General features: G+C 41.7%; 1 protein-coding gene across 1 annotated transcript in view; it reads left to right on the top strand.

Annotated features, from left to right (window-relative positions):
- Window positions 1-14,092, top strand: part of Fer2 (48 related 2) — a 29,511-nt gene extending 15,419 nt beyond the window's left edge. The window contains 3 exon segments of the mRNA XM_070087461.1: window positions 426-519; window positions 8,575-8,789; window positions 9,373-14,092. Of these exon segments, the coding sequence (XP_069943562.1) occupies window positions 426-519; window positions 8,575-8,789; window positions 9,373-9,482 (419 nt within the window). The 3' untranslated portion in view covers window positions 9,483-14,092.
- Window positions 14,093-20,312: the final 6,220 nt, after the last annotated feature.

Below are 20,312 nucleotides of genomic sequence, written 5' to 3'. Positions count from 1 at the left end.
ATTATTATTATTATTATTATTATTACTATTATTATTATTATTATTATTATTATTAGTATTATTATTATTATTATCATTATTTATTATTATTATTATTATTATTATTATTATTATTATTATTATTATTTATTATTATTATTATTATTATTATTATTATTATCATTATTATCATCATCATCATCTACCATATCATTCACTAACAAAGTATACTAGAGGGTATATCCACCAAGCAGCTCTGTGTATATACGCTGAGAGTTTTACATTATTTCTTGTTGAAAGGATTTAAGTATTGCTGACCTGTGGTGTACAGGTGATATGTAGCATTAATGACCCTCGTGTAGTCAATAGGTTTTGAAATTAACGAATCGACTAATAACCTAACTTGATGCTGTTGACGACCCTGTCTGACCTCTTGTAACCCGCAGGGGAGGAAGGGGAGGAGGAATACTACCCAACGGGGTCACCTTATCGGGTTCAACGACACGCAGCCAATATCAGGGAGAGGAAACGATAATACAAGTCTTGACTACCTTCCCGGTAGTATAATACAAGTCCTGACTACCTCCCCAGTAGTATAATACAAGTCCTGACTACCTCCCAGTTGTATAATACAAGTCCTGGCTACCTCCACAGCAGTATAATACACGTCCTGACTACCTCCCAAGTATTATAATACAAGTCCTGGCTACCTCCCCAGCAGTATAATACAAGTCCTGACTACCTCCCCAGCAGTATAATGCAAGTCCTGACTACCTCCCCACTAGTATAATACAAGTCCTGGCTACCTCCAAAGTAGTATAATACAAGCCCTGACTACCTCCCCAGTAGTATAATACAAGTCCTGGCTACCTCCCCAGTAGAATAATACAAGTCCTGGCTACCTTCCCAGCCGTATAATACAAGTCCTGACTACCTCCCCGGTGCTATAATACAAGTCCTGACTCCCTCCCCAGTAGTATAATACAAGTCCTGACTACCTCCCCAGTTATATAATACAAGTCCTGGCTATATCCCCAGCAGTATAATACAAGTCCTGACTACCTCCCCAGTAGCATAATACAAGTCCTGACTACCTCCCCAGTAGCATAATACAAGTCCTGGCTACCTCCCCAGCACTATAAAACAAGTCCTGACTACCTCCCCAATAGTATTATACAAGTCCTTGCTACCTCCCCTGTAGTATAATACAAGTCCTGACTACCTCCTCACCAGTATAATACAAGTCCTGGCTACCTCCCCAGTAGTATAATACAAGTCCTGGATACCTCCCCAGTAGTATAATACAAGTCCTGGCTACCTTCCCAGTAGTATAATACAAGTTATGGCTCTCTCCCCAGTAGTATAATACACGTCCTGGCTACCTCCCCAGCAGTATAATACAAGCCCTGGCTACCTCCCCAGTAGTATAATACAAGTCCTGGCTACCTCCCCAGTTATATAATACAAGTCCTGGCTACCTCCCCAGCAGTATAATACAAGTCCTGACTACCTCCCCAGCAGTATAATACAAGTCCTGACTACCTCCCCAGTAGTATAATACAAATTCTAGCTGCCTCCCCAGTAGTATAATACAAGTCCTTAATACCTCCCCAGCAGTATAATACAAGTCCTGACTACCTCCCCAGTAGTATAATACAAGTTATGGCTCCCTCCCCAGTAGTATAATACACGTCCTGGCTACCTCCCCAGCAGTATAATACAAGCCCTGGCTACCTCCCCAGTTGTATAATACAAGTCCTGGCTACCTCCCCAGCAGTATAATACAAGTCCTGACTAGCTACCCTGTAGTATAATACAAGTCCTGACTACCTCCCCAGTAGTATAATACAAGTCTTGGCTACCTCCTCAGTTGTATAATACAAGTCCTGACTACCTCCCCCCCAGCAGTATAATACAAGTCCTAGCTACTTTCCCAGCAGTATAATACAAGTCCTGACTACCTCCCCAGTAGTATAATACAAGTCCTGGCTACATCCCCAGTAGTATAATACAAGTCCTGGCTACCTCCCCAGTAGTATAATACAAGTCCTGGCTACCTCCCCAGCAGTATAATACAAGTTCTGACTACCTCCCCAGCAGTATAATACAAGTCCTGACTACCTCCCCAGTAGTATAATACAAGTCCTGGCTACCTCCCCAGTAGTATAATACAAGTCCTGGCTACCTCCCCAGTAGTATAATACAAGTTCTGGCTACCTCCCCAGCAGTATAATACAAGTCTTGACTACCTTCCCGGTAGTATAATACAAGTCCTGACTACCTCCCCAGTAGTATAATACAAGTCCTGACTACCTCCCAGTTGTATAATACAAGTCCTGGCTACCTCCACAGCAGTATAATACACGTCCTGACTACCTCCCCAGTATTATAATACAAGTCCTGGCTACCTCCCCAGCAGTATAATACAAGTCCTGACTACCTCCCCAGCAGTATAATGCAAGTCCTGACTACCTCCCCAGTAGTATAATACAAGTCCTGGCTACCTCCAAAGTAGTATAATACAAGTCCTGACTACCTCCCCAGCAGTATAATACAAGTCCTAGCTACCTCCTCATCAGTATAATACAAGTCCTGGCTACCTTCCCAGTAGCATAATACAAGTCCTTGCTACCTCCCCAGTAGTATAAAACAAGTCCTGGCTACCTCCCCAGTAGTATAATACAAGTCCTGACTACCTCCCCAGTTATATAATACAAGTCCTGGCTATATCCTTAGCAGTATAATACAACTCCTGACTACCTCCCCAGTAGTATAATACATGCCCTGACTACCTCCCCAGTAGTATAATACAAGTCCTGGCTACCTCCCCAGCAGTATAATACAAGTCCTCACTACCTCCCCAGTAGTATTATACAAGCCTTGACTACCTCCCCAGTAGTATAATACAAGTCCTGGCTACCTCCCCAGTAGAATAATACAAGTCCTGGCTACCTTCCCAGCCGTATAATACAAGTCCTGACTACCTCCCCAGTAGTATAATACAAGTCCTGACTCCCTCCCCAGTAGTATAATACAAGTCCTGACTACCTCCCCAGTTATATAATACAAGTCCTGGCTATAATGCAAGTCCTGACTACCTCCCCAGTAGTATAATACAAGTCCTGACTACCTCCCCAGTAGTATAATACAAGTCCTGACTACCTCCCCAGTAGTATAATACAAGTCCTGACTACCTCCCCAGTAGTATAATACAAGTTCTGACTACCTCCCCAGTACTCTAATACAAGTCCTGACTACCTCCCCAGTAGTATAATACAAGTTCTGACTACCTCACTCCCTCCCCAGTTATATAATACAAGTCCTGGCTACCTCCCCATTAGAATAATACAAGTCCTGACTACCCCCAGCAGTATAATGCAAGTCCTGGCTACCCCCAGCAGTATAATGCAAGTCCTGGCTACCCCCAGCAGTATAATACAAGTCCTGACTACCCCCCAGCAGTATAATACAAGTCCTGACTACTCCCCAGCAGTGTTAATACAAGTCCTGACTACCCACCAGCAGTATAATACAAGTCCTGACTACCTCCCCAGCAGTATAATACAAGTCCTGGCTACCTTCCCAGTAGTATAATACAAGTCCTTACTACCTCCCCAGTAGTATAATACAAGTCCTGGCTACCTCCCCAGTTATATAATACAAGTCCTGGCTACCTCCCAAGCAGTATAATACAAGTCCTGGCTACCTCCCCAGCAGTATAATACAAATCCTGACTACCTCCCCAATAGTATAATACAAGTTATGGCTACCTTCCCAGTAGTATAATACAAGTCCTGAATACCTCCCCAGCAGTATAATACAAGTCCTGACTACCTCCCCAGCAGTATAATACAAGTTATGGCTCCCTCCCCAGTAGTATAATACACGTCCTGGCTACCTACCCAGTAGTATAATACAAGTCCTGGCTACCTCCCCAGTTATATAATACAAGTCCTGGCTACCTCCCAAGCAGTATAATACAAGTCCTGGTTACCTCCCCAATAGTATAATACAAGTCCTGACTACCTCCCCAGTAGTATAATACAAATTCTGGCTGCCTCTCCAGTAGTATAATACAAGTCCTGAATACCTCCCCAGCAGTATAATACAAGTCCTGACTACCTCCCCAGTATTATAATACAAGTTATGGCTCCCTCCCAGTAGTATAAACACGTCCTGGCTACCTCCCCAGCAGTATAATACAAGTCCTGACTACCTCCCCAGCAGTATAATACAAGTCCTGACTACCTCCCCAGTAGTATAATACAAATTCTGGCTGCCTCCCCAGTAGTATAATACAAGTCCTGAATACCTCCCCAGCAGTATAATACAAGTCCTGACTACCTCCCCAGTAGTATAATACAAGTAAAGGCTCCCTCCCCAGTAGTATAATACACGTCCTGGCTACCTCCCCAGCAGTATAATACAGCCCTAACTACTTCCCCAGCAGTATAATACAAGTCCTGACTACCTCCCCAGCAGTGTAATACAAGTCTTGACTACCTCCCAGTTGTATAATACAAGTCCTGGCTACCTCCACAGCAGTATAATACACGTCCTGACTACCTCCCCAGTAGTATAATACAAGTCCTGCCTACCTCCCCAGCAGTATAATACAAGTCCTGACTACCTCCCCAGCAGTATAATGCAAGTCCTGACTACCTCCCCAGTAGTATAATACAAGTCCTGGCTACCTCCCCAGTAGTATAATACAAGTCCTGACTACCTCCCCAGTAGTATAATACAAGTCCTGACTACCTCCCCAGTAGTATAATACAAGTCCTGGATACCTCCCCAGAAGTATAATACAAGTCCTTGCTACCTCCCCAGTAGTATAATACAAGTCCTGGTTACCTCCCCAGTAGTATAATACAAGTCCTGACTACCTCCCCAGTTATATAATACAAGTCCTGGCTACCTCCCCAGTAGTATAATACAAGTCCTGACTACCTCCCCAGTAGTATAATACAAGTCCTGACTACCTCCCCAGTAGTATAATACATGCCCTGACTACCTCCCCAGTAGTATAATACAAGTCCTGGCTACCTCCCCAGCAGTATAATACAAGTCCTCACTACCTCCCCAGTAGTATTATACAAGCCTTGACTACCTCCCCAGTAGTATAATACAAGTCCTGGCTACCTCCCCAGTAGAATAATACAAGTCCTGGCTACCTCCCCAGCCTTATAATACAAGTCCTGACTACCTCCCCAGTAGTATAATACAAGTCCTGGCTCCCTCCCCAGTAGTATAATACAAGTCCTGACTACCTCCCCAGTAGTATAATGGAAGTCCTGGCTACCTCCCCAACAGCATAATACAAGTCCTGAATACCTCCCCAGTAGTATAATACAAGTCCTGGCTACCTCCCCAGTAGTATAATACAAGTCCTGAATACCTCCCCAGCAGTATAATACAAGCCCTGACTACCTCACCAGTAGTATAATGCAAGTCCTGGCTACTTCCCCAGCATTATAATACAAATCCTGACTACGTCCCCAGCAGTATAATACACGTCCTGACTACCTCACCAGGAGTATAATACAAGTCCTGGCTACCTTCCCAGCAGTATAATACAAATCCTGACAACCTCCCCAGTAGTATAATACAAGTCCTGGCTACCTCCCCAGGAGTATAACACAAGTGCTGACTACCTTCCCAGTAGTATAATACAAGTCCTGACTACCTCCCCAGCAGTATAATGCAAATCCTGGCTACCTCCCCAGCAGTATTATACAAGTCCTGACTACCTCTCCAGTAGTATAATACAAGTCCTGACTACCTCTCCAGTAGTATAATGCAAGTCGTGACTACCTCCCCAGTAGTATAATATAAGTTCTGCCTACCTCCCCAGTAGTATAATACAAGTCTTGACTACCTCCTCAGTAGTATAATACAAGTCCATACTACCTCCCCAGTAGTATAATACAAGTCAAGGCTACCTCCCCAGTTGTATAATACACGTTCTGACTATCTAACCAGCAGTATAATGTAAGCCTTGACTACCTTCCAAGCAGTATAATACACGTCCTGACTACCCCGTCTACAGTATAATACAAGTCCTGGCCTCCCCCAGCAGTATAATGCAAGTTCTGACTACCCCCAGCAATGTAATACACGTCCCGACTACCCTCCAGCAGTAAAATACAAGTCCTGACCTCCCCCAGCAGTATAATGCAAATTCTGACTACCCACAGCAGTATAATACAAGTCCTGGCTGCCTCCCCAGTAGTATAATACAAGTCCTGGCTACCTCCCCAGTAGTATAATACAAGTCCTGAATACCTCCCCAGCACTATAACACAAGTCCTGACTACCTCACCAGTAGTATAATACAAGTCCTGGCTACTTCCCCAGCATTATAATACAAATCCTGACTTCCTCCCCAGCAGTATAATACACGTCCTGACTACCTCCACAGTAGTATAATACAAGTCCTTGCTACCTTCCCAGCAGTATAATACAAATCCTGACTACCTCCCCAGTAGTATAATACAAGTCCTGGCTACCTCCCCAGCAGTATAATACAAGTCCTGACTACCTCCCCAGCAGTATAATACAAATCCTGACTACCTCCCCAGTAGTATAATACAAGTCCTGGCTACCTCCCCAGCACTATAAAACAAGTCCTGACTACCTCCCCGGTAGCATAATACAAGTCCTGACTACCTCCCCAGTAGTATAATACAAGTCCTAGCTACCTCCCCAGAAGTATAATACAAGTCCTGACTACCTCCCCAATAGTATAATACAAGTCCGTGCTACTTCCCCAGCAGTATAATACAAGTCTTGACTACCTCCCCAGTAGTATAATACAAGTCCTGGCTACCTCCCCAGCAGTATAATACAAGTCCTGGCTACCTCCCCAGTAGTATAATACAAGTCCTGACTACCTCCCCAGTAGTATAATACAAGTCTTGGCTCCCTCCCCAGTAGTATAATACAAGTCCTGGCTACCTCCCCAGCAGTATAATACAAGTCCTGACTGCCTCCCCAGTAGTATAATACAAGTCATGGCTACCTCCCCAGTAGTGTAATACAAGTCCTGGCTACCTCCCCAGCAGTATAATACAAGTCCTGACTACCTCCCCAGTAGTAAAACACAAGTCCTGGCTACCTCCCCTGTAGTATAATACAAGTCCTGACTACCTCCTCACCAGTATAATACAAGTCTTGACTACCTTCCCGGTAGTATAATACAAGTCCTGACTACCTCCCCAGTAGTATAATACAAGTCCTGACTACCTCCCAGTTGTATAATACAAGTCCTGGCTACCTCCACAGCAGTATAATACACGTCCTGACTACCTCCCAAGTATTATAATACAAGTCCTGGCTACCTCCCCAGCAGTATAATACAAGTCCTGACTACCTCCCCAGCAGTATAATGCAAGTCCTGACTACCTCCCCACTAGTATAATACAAGTCCTGGCTACCTCCAAAGTAGTATAATACAAGTCCTGACTACCTCCCCAGCAGTATAATACAAGTCCTAGCTACCTCCCCATCAGTATAATACAAGTCCTGGCTACCTTCCCAGTAGCATAATACAAGTCCTTGCTACCTCCCCAGTAGTATAATACAAGTCCTGCCTACCTCCCCAGTAGTATAATACAAGTCCTGACTACCTCCCCAGTTATATAATACAAGTCCTGGCTATATCCCCAGCAGTATAATACAACTCCTGACTACCTCCCCAGTAGTATAATACATGCCCTGACTACCTCCCCAGTAGTATAATACAAGTCCTGGCTACCTCCCCAGCAGTATAATACAAGTCCTCACTACCTCCCCAATAGTATTATACAAGCCTTGACTACCTCCCCAGTAGTATAATACAAGTCCTGGCTACCTCCCCAGTAGAATAATACAAGTCCTGGCTACCTTCCCAGCCGTATAATACAAGTCCTGAATACCTCCCCAGTAGTATAATACAAGTCCTGGCTCCCTCCCCAGTAGTATAATACAAGTCCTGACTACCTCCCCAGTAGTATAATGCAAGTCCTGGCTACCTCCCCAACAGCATAATACAAGTCATGAATACCTCCCCAGTAGTAAAACACAAGTCCTGGCTACCTCCCCAACAGCATAATACAAGTCCTGACTACCTCCCCAGTAGTAAAACACAAGTCCTGGCTACCTCCCCTGTAGTATAATACAAGTCCTGACTACCTCCTCACCAGTATAATACAAGTCCTGGCTACCTCCCCAGTAGTATAATACAAGTCCTGGATACCTCCCCAGTAGTATAATACAAGTCCTGGCTACCTTCCCAGTAGTATAATACAAGTTATGGCTCTCTCCCCAGTAGTATAATACACGTCCAGGCTACCTCCCCAGCAGTATAATACAAGCCCTGGCTACCTCCCCAGTAGTATAATACAAGTCCTGGCTACCTCCCCAGTTATATAATACAAGTCCTGGCTACCTCCCCAGCAGTATAATACAAGTCCTGACTACCTCCCCAGCAGTATAATACAAGTCCTGACTACCTCCCCAGTAGTATAATACAAATTCTAGCTGCCTCCCCAGTAGTATAATACAAGTCCTGACTACTCCCCAGCAGTATAATACAAGTCCTGACTACCCCCCCAGCAGTATAAACTCAGCCTTCGAGGAGCTCAGGACTCACGTACCGACCTTTCCCTACGAGAAGCGACTCAGTAAGATCGACACTCTCCGCCTGGCTATCGCCTACATCGCGCTCCTGAGAGAGCTGCTCACCTCTGAGCTCGACCCCGTCACCCACATCGAGAAGGGTCTTCGTGGGGAGCTCTCCTCTGACCAGTGCCACTTGTGGAACACCAGCGGTCAGTGCCATCAGTGACTGGTAGTTTTGGCTGGTGTAGTGCTAGTTAAGCTCTGTTTGTTGATCCAGTGACTGGTAGTTTGACTGGTGTGGTGTTAGTTAAATATTTTGTTGGACCAATGGCTTGTAGTTTGACTTTTTAGTGGTAGTTAAAGTTTTTGTTGGACTAGTGGCTAGCAATCTGACCGGGGTATTTCTACAGGGTAGTTAAATAATTTTTGCCACACCTGTTTGACTGTAGTAGCACTTCTTACTTTAGAAGTGCTCGTTAAATGACGTGTGTGTGCTTTCAGTAAATTGTACGTAGTTGTTAACAGTCGTGGGGATGTTTATTTGGGTTCATGACAGTATGTGGCTAACTTGAATCACTCTGTGGGGTGTATAATGTAGTCTTCCACATTGCACGTTTCTTACATCTTGCTGTGGAATGGCTAATATGGGTTATGTCTTGCTTGGATCCTGCTGTAGAAAGGTTAGTGTTCCTTACGACACTATGCATACTAGAAATTGTATCTGAAAAATGTATACAAGTAAGATACACACTCCCCAGACCAGTAAACTAAAACGCTTTATCTCCTCAGTAGATTTGACTGCTCGGCTCTCGTGGATCAATTGGGAAAACCTGGGAGTAAGTCCCAGTAGACGCTCCATCTTCTCCTCCATCTCGCTGACGTCAGACTCCATCAACAACTGATCCCAATGAGGGAGAAGACAGAAGCTGGAAGAAAGACGTCACACAGGAGAGAAACACATCAGTTGGGAGTGTACTCGAGAAACACCCATCAGTAGTTACGTAAGTTAAAAATACCTTAGTGACGCAATACAAGAGACATCTGTTATTGGAACTGTTATTGGCGTTATGCAGGTGAAACATGCCAGTTTGATACGTAATACAAAAGAAAGATGACAGTTTGAGGAGAAACACGCTTATTCGTAACATCATGCAGGAGTGTCACTTATGTCAATAATTAAAATACAGTACCAACTCAGGGAGAAGTTTAGACGCGGTGAAGGAGACAACACCCGTCTACGACACAACATGTAGTTAAGCAACACCTGCTAGTGGCATCTCACATAAAAAATAATGTTAAGAAATAAAACATATGCGAGGAGTCACGAGTGTAGAGAGACAGATACACAACACACTCTTCCCGTAAGATAAATTCTCTGTGTTGACTACAGGGAAACACAGCACTCACGCTTGTGTACTAAACTCTCATTTACCGTTGCAGAAAAGTTTCCCGAGATTGTCTTTGTTAATAATGAATTTTTTTTCTGAGAAAAGCAGGGTGGATTTATATCAAATTCATAAAGCAGAGATGAGTCATTTTCATAATTCATAATGTGGTATTATATCTCACTGTCTCACTAACACAACGTAACGTGGAGACGTGGCAGGAAAGTCTCGAGATTATATATATATATATGTCGTGCCGAATAGGTAAAACTTGCTTAAATAGCAATTCTCTTGCCGAATAAGGCAAACGAAAAATTTGTGTATGCAATAATTTCGCAAAAATCACTTTGAACCTAACGAAAAAAATATATTTCATTGTGTTTGTTAATTATTAAATTACTGTAAACTTATCTAAAATATATTTAGTTGGATTAGGCTAAATTAAATTGCGCTTGTTATAATAAGGTTAGGTAAGTTTTCTAAGGTTCTTTTAGTATAAAAATTATTAATTTTTACATTAGCATAAATGAAAAATATATATATAAATCTTTAAACGTATAACAAAATTTTAGAAAGGACTAAATTTTAAATGAGTTCTTGATAATTGACTAGTTTTACCTATTCGGCACAACATATATATGTGGAAATAGGGAAAGAAAGATAAAAAATTCCATGGAAGGCAAAGATGTATATGGAGTAAGAACATCATGACTGGTACTTCAACCATCATTATCTAAATATTTCCGTAGTAACTCTATCATCAGGTGTCCCACCAAAAAAAAAATAAATATTTATAAATATTTCCTTAGTAACTCTATCATCAGGTGTTCCACAAAAAAATAAACATTTATAAACACAGATCCTAAGATCACGAAATCTTAATTAATGCATACTGAAAGTTAAGTTACAACGTTAACAACAAAATATCTCATAACTGTTCATTGTTACACAGAGCAACTTTGCAATATACAGACCTATTATTCAGCGTCTCTGTTAGTTTAAAATATTATTCATGTCGGACTTCAGTCTTTTTATAGTTAACAAATGTATGTGGTAGTTGTAAAACTGTGTATAGTGTAAAACAAGTTATTAGATGAACCACAATACAGTGTCATATGTCAACACACTGTGAAGCCTCAAGGCTCACAGTAGACGTGAACTCCCTCACTGTGTCGATCTTAGACGGAGGAGCTGGATACAGTGGAGTGTCTGAACAGTGTTAGAGACAAACTTTCCTTGTGTAACATTGAACAGTGTTAGAGACAAGCCTTCCTTGTGTAACATTGAACAGTGTTAGAGACAAACCTTCCCTGTGTGGCATTGAACAGTGTTAGAGACAAACCTTCCCTGTGTGGCATTGAACAGTGTTAGAGACAAACCTTCCTTGTGTAACTTTGAACTGTGTTAGAGACAAACCTTCCCTGTGTGGCATTGAACAGTGTTAGAGACAAACCTTCCCTGTGTGGCATTGAACAGTGTTAGAGACAAACCTTCCTTGTGTAACTTTGAACTGTGTTAGAGACAAACCTTCCCTGTGTGGCATTGAACAGTGTTAGAGACAAACCTTCCCTGTGTGGCATTGAACAGTGTTAGAGACAAACCTTCCTTGTGTAACTTTGAACTGTGTTAGAGACAAACCTTCCCTGTGTGACATTGAACAGTTTTAGAGACAAACCTTCGTTGTGTAACATTGAACAGTGATAAAGACAAACCTTCCTTGTGTAACATTGAACAGTGTTAGAGACAAGCCTTCCTTGTGTGATATTGAACAGTGTTAGAGACAAACCTTCGTTGTGTGACACTGAACAGTGTTAGAGACAAGCCTTCCTTGTGTGACATTGAACAGTGTTAGAGACAAACCTTCGTTGTGTGACATTGAACAGTGTTAGAGACAAACCTTCGTTGTGTAACATTGAACAGTGTTAGAGACAAGCCTTCCTTGTGTGACATTGAACAGTGTTAGAGACAAGCCTTCCTTGTGTGACATTGAACAGTGTTAGAGACAAGCCTTCCTTGTGTGACATTGAACAGTGTTAGAGACAAACCTTCGTTGTGTGACATTGAACAGTGTTAGAGACAAACCTTCGTTGTGTAACATTGAACAGTGTTAGAAACAAACCTTCCCTGTGTGACGTTGAACAATGTTAGAAACAAACCTTCCTTGTGTAACATTGAAGTGTTAGAGACAAACCTTCCCTGTGTGACATTGAACAGTGTTAGAGACAAGCCTTCCTTGTGTGACATTGAACAGTGTTAGAGACAAACCTTCGTTGTGTGACATTGAACAGTGTTAGAGACAAACCTTCGTTGTGTGACATTGAACAGTGTTAGAGACAAACCTTCCTTGTGTAACATTGAACAGTGTTAGAGACAAACCTTCGTTGTGTAACATTGAACAGTGTTAGAGACAAACCTTCCTTGTGTAACATTGAACAGTGTTAGAGACAAACCTTCCTTGTGTAACATTGAACAGTGTTAGAGACAAACCTTCCTTGTGTAACATTGAACAGTGTTAGAGACAAACCTTCCTTGTGTGACATTGAACAGTGTTAGAGACAAACCTTCGTTGTGTGACATTGAACAGTGTTAGAGACAAACCTTCGTTGTGTAACATTGAACAGTGTTAGAGACAAACCTTCCTTGTGTGACACTGAGCAGTGTTAGAGACAAACCTTCGTTGTGTAACATTGAACAGTGTTAGAAACAAACCTTCCCTGTGTGACGTTGAACAATGTTAGAAACAAACCTTCCTTGTGTAACATTGAAGTGTTAGAGACAAACCTTCCCTGTGTGACATTGAACAGTGTTAGAGACAAGCCTTCCTTGTGTGACATTGAACAGTGTTAGAGACAAACCTGCGTTGTGTGACATTGAACAGTGTTAGAGACAAGCCTTCCTTGTGTGACATTGAACAGTGTTAGAGACAAACCTTCCTTGTGTGACATTGAACAGTGTTAGAGACAAACCTTCCTTGTGTGACATTGAACAGTGTTAGAGACAAACCTTCCTTGTGTGACACTGAACAGTGTTAGAGACAAACCTTCCTTGTGTGACACTGAACAGTGTTGGAGACAAACCTTCCCTATTTGACGTTGAACAGTGAGTAGACTTATTTTTTTTTACTTTATACCTATCTCTTAATGTACATAAATGTGATCCATCTCTAGTGCAACTATGGAGACTCATAGCCTCTGAGAAATAGAATAAATGGCTTCGAATATTTTACTTCTGACACACTGTCTTTTATAAATGCACACATATTTGTGCTTCATGTAATATTATACACGACGTTTAAGATTCACTGATGGTACAAAGATGTTAGATTATACAACAGGAAAGATTAAAAAGATATGTTTGTCAGTCAGTACATATAAAATATCTCATTCAGCTGCTAAGAGGTGGGATGCGCACCCAAGATACAAAGGGCATTACCCGTCTCTGAGACGCTGGAACAGGAAATTAGCTGCAAGGAAACAAACAATCATACTTTATAGAAGGGTATAGCAAGACATGAATTTTCTCCTTAACATATATTTGCATTGAATAATTATCAAAGTTCGGGCGAAAATTCCATCACCTTCCTCCAGGATTATTTCTGTAAGCATTTTCGACAACTTCAAATTTGAAACAAATAATAGAAATTAATTTTAAATCACCAAAAAGTTGAAAACAAACTAAACCAAATAGAAACCATGAAAAGTAGAAAAAAGCATGTTTACGTAAACAAGACACGATTACAGACCAATAACAAATAACAAAAATAACGAAGTTCAGGGGAAACCGCAGTAGTTTCAGGACAGACGAGTTACCTGCAGATTCATTTGTATAAATATTTCATCAAGGAATCATTCCCAGTTAACAGAAAATAGCTCTACTTATTAATCTCAATGCCAAAGATTAATTCTAGTCAAGTTGGTTAGTTTTTTGGGTATAAATGCCGTCTACAACACGAGGGTCATTGTATGTAACCTACTCACCACCATTAAAGAATACTTTAACATTTAAAACAGAGATTAAATTAAACTCTCAGCATATATAAATCGATATACATATCTCTCGGTGTATATAATTTTGTTGTTCTAGTCAAATAATTATAGGTGTAAATTAAGTATAATTCTTACATGTGATACTTAGAATTTATTTATGTAATGTATAGTTGTAAAGATTTATTTCTTATTGTTGTGTGTAATAAATAATATAAAATGTGTTTTTTTTTCTGATATCCGCATTCAAATACAGTTATATTTGCATATATATGTTGGCAGCAACCAGTCTCTTCCACATTGCTGCCTAAATCCTACCTCACCTTCATTGCTATGGCGTTGTCAAAATATTTTCCTTCAAGAAGGGGTGCAAGACTACTGATTTAAGGAACTAGAGCTACACTCCATTTCCTTGGATCAAGGCTAATTATCTAACATTCCCTAGGTACTGTATGACTCCTACGGATTCAGCGCTTTCCCTTGAATATTTAAATGTCAAAATATTTAATATTATATAGATGATTTGCACCATTTGTGCTAACCATTAAGGCAGCGAGAGGTTGGTTACTTCTTTTGCTTGTACAGTTTTTATTACACTGCTGCACCAACACTGATCACATCCCATGATGATGCTGTCTCTCCCATATATGTATCTTATCAAAAAGGGTGACCACCTGACTTGCTTATATTTCAAATCAGGCCAAAGGTGACTTAAACATCAGCATCAGATAACAAAAAAAAGTCACAAAACCGCGACTGGAATGATAGACAAATAACCCGAAAATAGAAGAGAGGACCGAAACATCGTCGTAAACTTCTCTCTTCTATGTGCGGGTTATCTGTGTATCAGCATCAGAATACTTAAATCTGAGAAGCCTACAAAAAAGTTAGTGATTGAGTTTACAGTACATTTGGTTATTGGTATAATTCAATTATGATACAAATACAGTTCGATACATTTGTATGCAAAACGTTTCTGGAAAAGTAATCCTAAATCTTGCATATTACTTAACTCTAGTCCTGGCATGTATTTTTTGGCAATGTGTTGGAGTACTCTGGGTAATTCATTTCAATTATAAGACGATTGTGATTCAAAGAAATGTGATAAGAGAAGGTTAACTATTTAAAAATAATCTTTGAATAACATTAAGTACAATAGGAAAGGTTGTAAATGATGTACTTGACAATTATACAAATAATGTACACAAATATCAGGTTAGTGAGGTACTCTTTATGGAGAGGTAGAATTAGTGATGCCAGTACGTTCAGTCAGTTAGCTGATACAACATTTAAGTTTAATTTAATAAAAGTTTTTAACAATATTTTTAAAGCTGGTAGTAGACAGGGAACTTTTAGCATATGCGGAGAGAGAGGATTCCATACTTTTAGGCCTTTTATATTTAGAGTTTCTAAAGTTCAGTCGTTATATTTAGAGTTTCTAGAGTTCAGTCGTTATATTTAGAGTTTCTAAAGTTCAGTCGTTATATTTAGAGTTTCTAAAGATCAGTCGTACACATCGTATATCCCAGAGATATTTGTTCCTTGTATTGTTTCTGTGTGTTGTGTTACAGCTCTCTGGGCTAGTGCTTGTACCTAGTGTTGCAGCTCTCTGGGCTAGTGCTTGTACCTAGTGTTGCAGCTCTCTGAGCTAGTGCTTGTACCTAGTGTTGCAGCTCTCTGGGCTAGTGCTTGTACCTAGTGTTGCAGCTCTCTGGGCTAGTGCTTGTACCTAGTGTTGCAGCTCTCTGGGCTAGTGCTTGTACCTAGTGTTGCAGCTCTCTAGGCTAGTGCTTGTACCTAGTGTTGCAGCTCTCTGAGCTAGTGCTTGTACCTAGTGTTGCAGCTCTCTGGGCTAGTGCTTGTACCTAGTGTTGCAGCTCTCTGGGCTAGTGCTTGTACCTAGTGTTGCAGCTCTCTAGGCTAGTGCTTGTACCTAGTGTTGCAGCTCTCTGGGCTAGTGCTTGTACCTAGTGTTGCAGCTCTCTGGGCTAGTGCTTGTACCTAGTGTTGCAGCTCTCTGGGCTAGTGCTTGTACCTAGTGTTGCAGCTCTCTGGGCTAGTGCTTGTACCTAGTGTTGCAGCTCTCTGAGCTAGTGCTTGTACCTAGTGTTGCAGCTCTCTGGGCTAGTGCTTGTACCTAGTGTTGCAGCTCTCTGGGCTAGTGCTTGTACCTAGTGTTGCAGCTCTCTGAGCTAGTGCTTGTACCTAGTGTTGCAGCTCTCTGGGCTAGTGCTTGTACCTAATGTTGCAACTCTCTGGGCTAGTGCTTGTACCTAGTGTCTTGTATACATACTGTGCACAGTAGTGTCAATATTGTGGATGTTAAGCAGATTTAAGCTTTTAAATAGGAGGCTGCGTGTTGCCTGATTACTGAGTGATTATTCTAAGAGCAGGTTTCTGCTGAGTACCAATTGGTTTAAGGTGATTTTCTGTTGCCGATTTCTTGCACAAATACCGGAAGTGGTGAAGTAATTAGGGAGTAACAGTGAGCAAGTACGCTTGAGGTACATAGTAACGTATTTTGTTTCTTTTAAGACTGCCCACTGTTCTGGATTTTCTCTTTGAAAAATTGTCTGCATGTGCGTGTTGATCTTTTTTTAGCTGCCGTCCAGGTGTATACCTAAGAATTTGTCCTCCTCCTGTCTGTCAATTACTGTATCATTTATTGGTATGTTCAAACGAATATTTTGAGATTTGTTCCCAGATATGATACAAAATGTCTTATTAACACTGAATATGAGTTTGCTAGTTCTTTCCATGATCGACATTAACTGTCTAGAGTTAAGTCGCAACTGGCTCTGAGATAATAAAAGTTGTCATACGCCTAAATTTTACAATTTATGTTAATAATAAATACATCTAGTTGGCAATATTTTTTATACATTTTGATTGTTGTAATTCACTACTCTTAAGGTCTGCGTAAAAGTTTTCTTAAATTTTAACTAATCGTTAGGAATGCAGTATTTAGATTTCTGACATTAATAAACAATACATTCAAATCCTGTTTAAATCTAAGGCTATGATTATTTTGCTTAAATCTTGAATTTAGTTTCTTTCAGTTTGTCCTACATAAATTAATCACATTTTGAGTAAGACACAACCATGAACATTCTCAGGGATATTCTCAGTCCATTCTGTCTGCTGAGAACAATTATGTACAACCTAGCTAACTCTGATTCTTTCTAGGTAGTTGACATAATTTATTTTATACTTGAAGTATTACGCTCACCATCTCTAGTGCAACCACTGCTGTGCTTGCCGGGTGGCTTGCTCAACCGGTCGTCTTGGGTGGCTCTTTCTCAAACTGGTCGTCCTCAGGTAGCCCCTGGTCGTCCTAAAGTAACTCCTGGTCGTCCTGACGTAACTCCTGAATAAATGTCAGGATATGGCTGACCACAGCCAGCCTCTGCCTAGCCTCTTAGTGTTTTTTTTTTTTTTTAAGTTTTTGTCCTGCTGCTGCTAAAACGAATATATTGTTTTAGCACTTTCAGTTTCGGTGGGCCTTTTGTTCCAATTATCTATAATTTTACCCCCAACCCAAAGAAAAAAATTATTGCCCATTTTATGTCGAAGTTTCATTCTTTTGTTTCGATGTGCAGACATTTTACACTCCAAATATTTATGTTCTAGTTAGTCAGATCATTTAAAATTTTAAAGGTTGGAGTCAGCGCTGTATGACCCTAACGGGTTTAACGCTTAGTTATGGTTATAATAATAAAGTTTGGAATGTGACATCCTAGCAGTCGTTGCTTGCTAAGGGAGAGCAGTTTTAGTTCTTCGAGTCTTGCATCATATACTGTTTCTTGCACTTGCTGCTCAAAGTCTTCAACTGCTTTGTTTCTTAGTTTCATTTCTTCATTCTCTCCAGTTTATCTTCGGCATTAGTATAATTTGGAAATAAAAGTGGGCAGTATATTAAAGATGCGGTATCAAGTGCGTTATAGCGAGTATTGTCTCTGGCGATTTAAACAAAATTTCCTTGAAACCTATCATTGTGGTGTATGTGCTCTTCTCAGTGGAGTTAGTTATCATTTTGTCATAGGCACTTGTCGAGTAGACACTTGGCCTGTTGTGTGTGTGTGTGTGTGTGTGTGTGTACTCACCTAGTTGAGGTTGCAGGGGTCGATTCATAGCTCCTGGCCCCGCCTCTTCACTGATCGCTACTAGGTCACTCTCCCTGAGCCGTGAGCTTTATCATACCTCTGCTTAAAGCTATGTATGGATCCTGCCTCCACTACATCGCTTCCCAAACTATTCCACTTACTGACTACTCTGTGGCTGAAGAAATACTTCCTAGCATCCCTGTGATTCATCTGTGTCTTCAACTTCCAACTGTGTTCCCTTGTTACTGTGTCCCATCTCTGGAACATCCTGTCTTTGTCCACCTTGTCAATTCCTCTCAGTATTTTGCATGTCGTTATCATGTCCCCCCTATCTCTCCTGTCCTCCAGTGTCGTCAGGTTGATTTCCCTTAACCTCTCCTCGTAGGACATACCTCTTAGCTCTGGGACTAGTCTTGTTACAAACCTTTGCACTTTCTCTAGTTTCTTTACGTGCTTGGCTAGGTATGGGTTCCAAACTGGTGCCGCATACTCCAATATGGGCCTAACGTACACGGTGTACAGGGTCCTGAACGATTCCTTATTAAGATGTCGGAATGCTGTTCTGAGGTTTGCTAGGCGCCCATATGCTGCAGCAGTTATTTGGTTGATGTGCGCTTCAGGAGATGTGCCTGGTGTTATACTCACCCCAAGATCTTTTTCCTTGAGTGAGGTTTGTAGTCTCTGGCCCCCCTAGACTGTACTCAGTCTGCGGTCTTCTTTGCCCTTCTCTAATCTTAATGACTTTGCACTTGGTGGGATTGAACTCCAGGAGCCAATTGCTGGACCAGGTCTGCAGCCTGTCCAGATCCCTTTGTAGTTCTGCCTGGTCTTCGTTCGAGTGAATTCTTCTCATCAACTTCACGTCATCTGCAAACAGGGACACCTCAGAGTCTATTCCTTCCGTCATGTCATTCACAAATACCAGAAACAGCACTGGTCCTAGGACTGACCCCTGTGGGACCCCGCTGGTCACAGGTGCCCACTCTGACACCTCGCCACATACCATGACTCGCTGCTGTCTTCCTGACAAGTATTCCCTGATCCATTGTAGTGCCTTCCCTGTTATCCCTGCTTGGTCCTCCAGTTTTTGCACCAATCTCTTGTGTGGAACTGTGTCAAACCCCTTCTTGCAGTCTAAGAATATGCAATCCACCCACCCCTCTCTCTCTTGTCTTACTGCTGTCACCATGTCATAGAACTCCAGTAGGTTTGTGACACAGGATTTCCCGTCCCTGAAACCATGTTGGCTGCTGTTGATGAGATCATTCCTTTCTAGGTGTTCCACCACTCTTCTCCTGATAATCTTCTCCATGATTTTGCATACTATACATGTCAGTGACACTGGTCTGTAGTTTAATGCTTCATGTCTGTCTCCTTTTTTAAAGATTGGGACTACATTTGCTGTCTTCCATGCCTCAGGCAATCTCCCTGTTTCGATAGATGTATTGAATATTGTTGTTAGGGGTACACATAGCGCCTCTGCTCCCTCTCTCAATACCCATGGGGAGATGTTATCTGGCCCCATTGCCTTTGAGGTATCTAGCTCACTCAGAAGCCTCTTCACTTCTTCCTCGGTTGTGTGCACTGTGTCCAGCACATGGTGGTGTGCCCCACCTCTCCGTCTTTCTGGAGCCCCTTCTGTCTCCTCTGTGAACACTTCTTTGAATCTCTTGTTGAGTTCCTCACATACTTCACGGTCATTTCTTGTTGTCTCTCCTCCTTCCTTCCTTAGCCTGATTACCTGGTCCTTGACTGTTGTTTTCCTCCTGATGTGGCTGTACAACAGTTTCCTGTCTGATTTGGCTTTCGCTGCTATGTCATTTTCATATTGTCTTTGGGCCTCCCTTCTTATCTGTGCATATTCGTTTCTGGCTCTACGACTGCTCTCCTTATTCTCCTGGGTCCTTTGCCTTCTATATTTCTTCCATTCCCTAGCACACTTGGTTTTTGCCTCCCTGCACCTTTGGGTAAACCATGGGCTCATCCTGGCTTTTTCGTTATTCCTGTTACCCTTGGGTACAAACCTCTCCTCAGCCTCCTTGCATTTTGTTGCTACATATTCCATCATCTCATTAACTGGCTTCCCTGCCTGTGTGTGTGTGTGTGTGTGTGTGTGTGTGTGTGTGTGTGTGTGTGTGTGTGTGTGTGTGTGTGTGTGTGTGTGTGTGTGTGTGTGTGTGTGTGTGTGTCTGTCTGTGTAAGCTGTGCAACTGTGGAAATTTCTTTCATAATTTCCCAAATGTAGAACATATAAATAAATA

This window comes from Cherax quadricarinatus, chromosome 22 (assembly GCF_038502225.1).
Source record: "Cherax quadricarinatus isolate ZL_2023a chromosome 22, ASM3850222v1, whole genome shotgun sequence".
NCBI classification, from domain to species: Eukaryota; Metazoa; Arthropoda; class Malacostraca; order Decapoda; family Parastacidae; genus Cherax; species Cherax quadricarinatus.
Note: the sequence above shows the minus strand (reverse complement) of the source record. Positions and strands in the feature narration are given on the sequence as shown.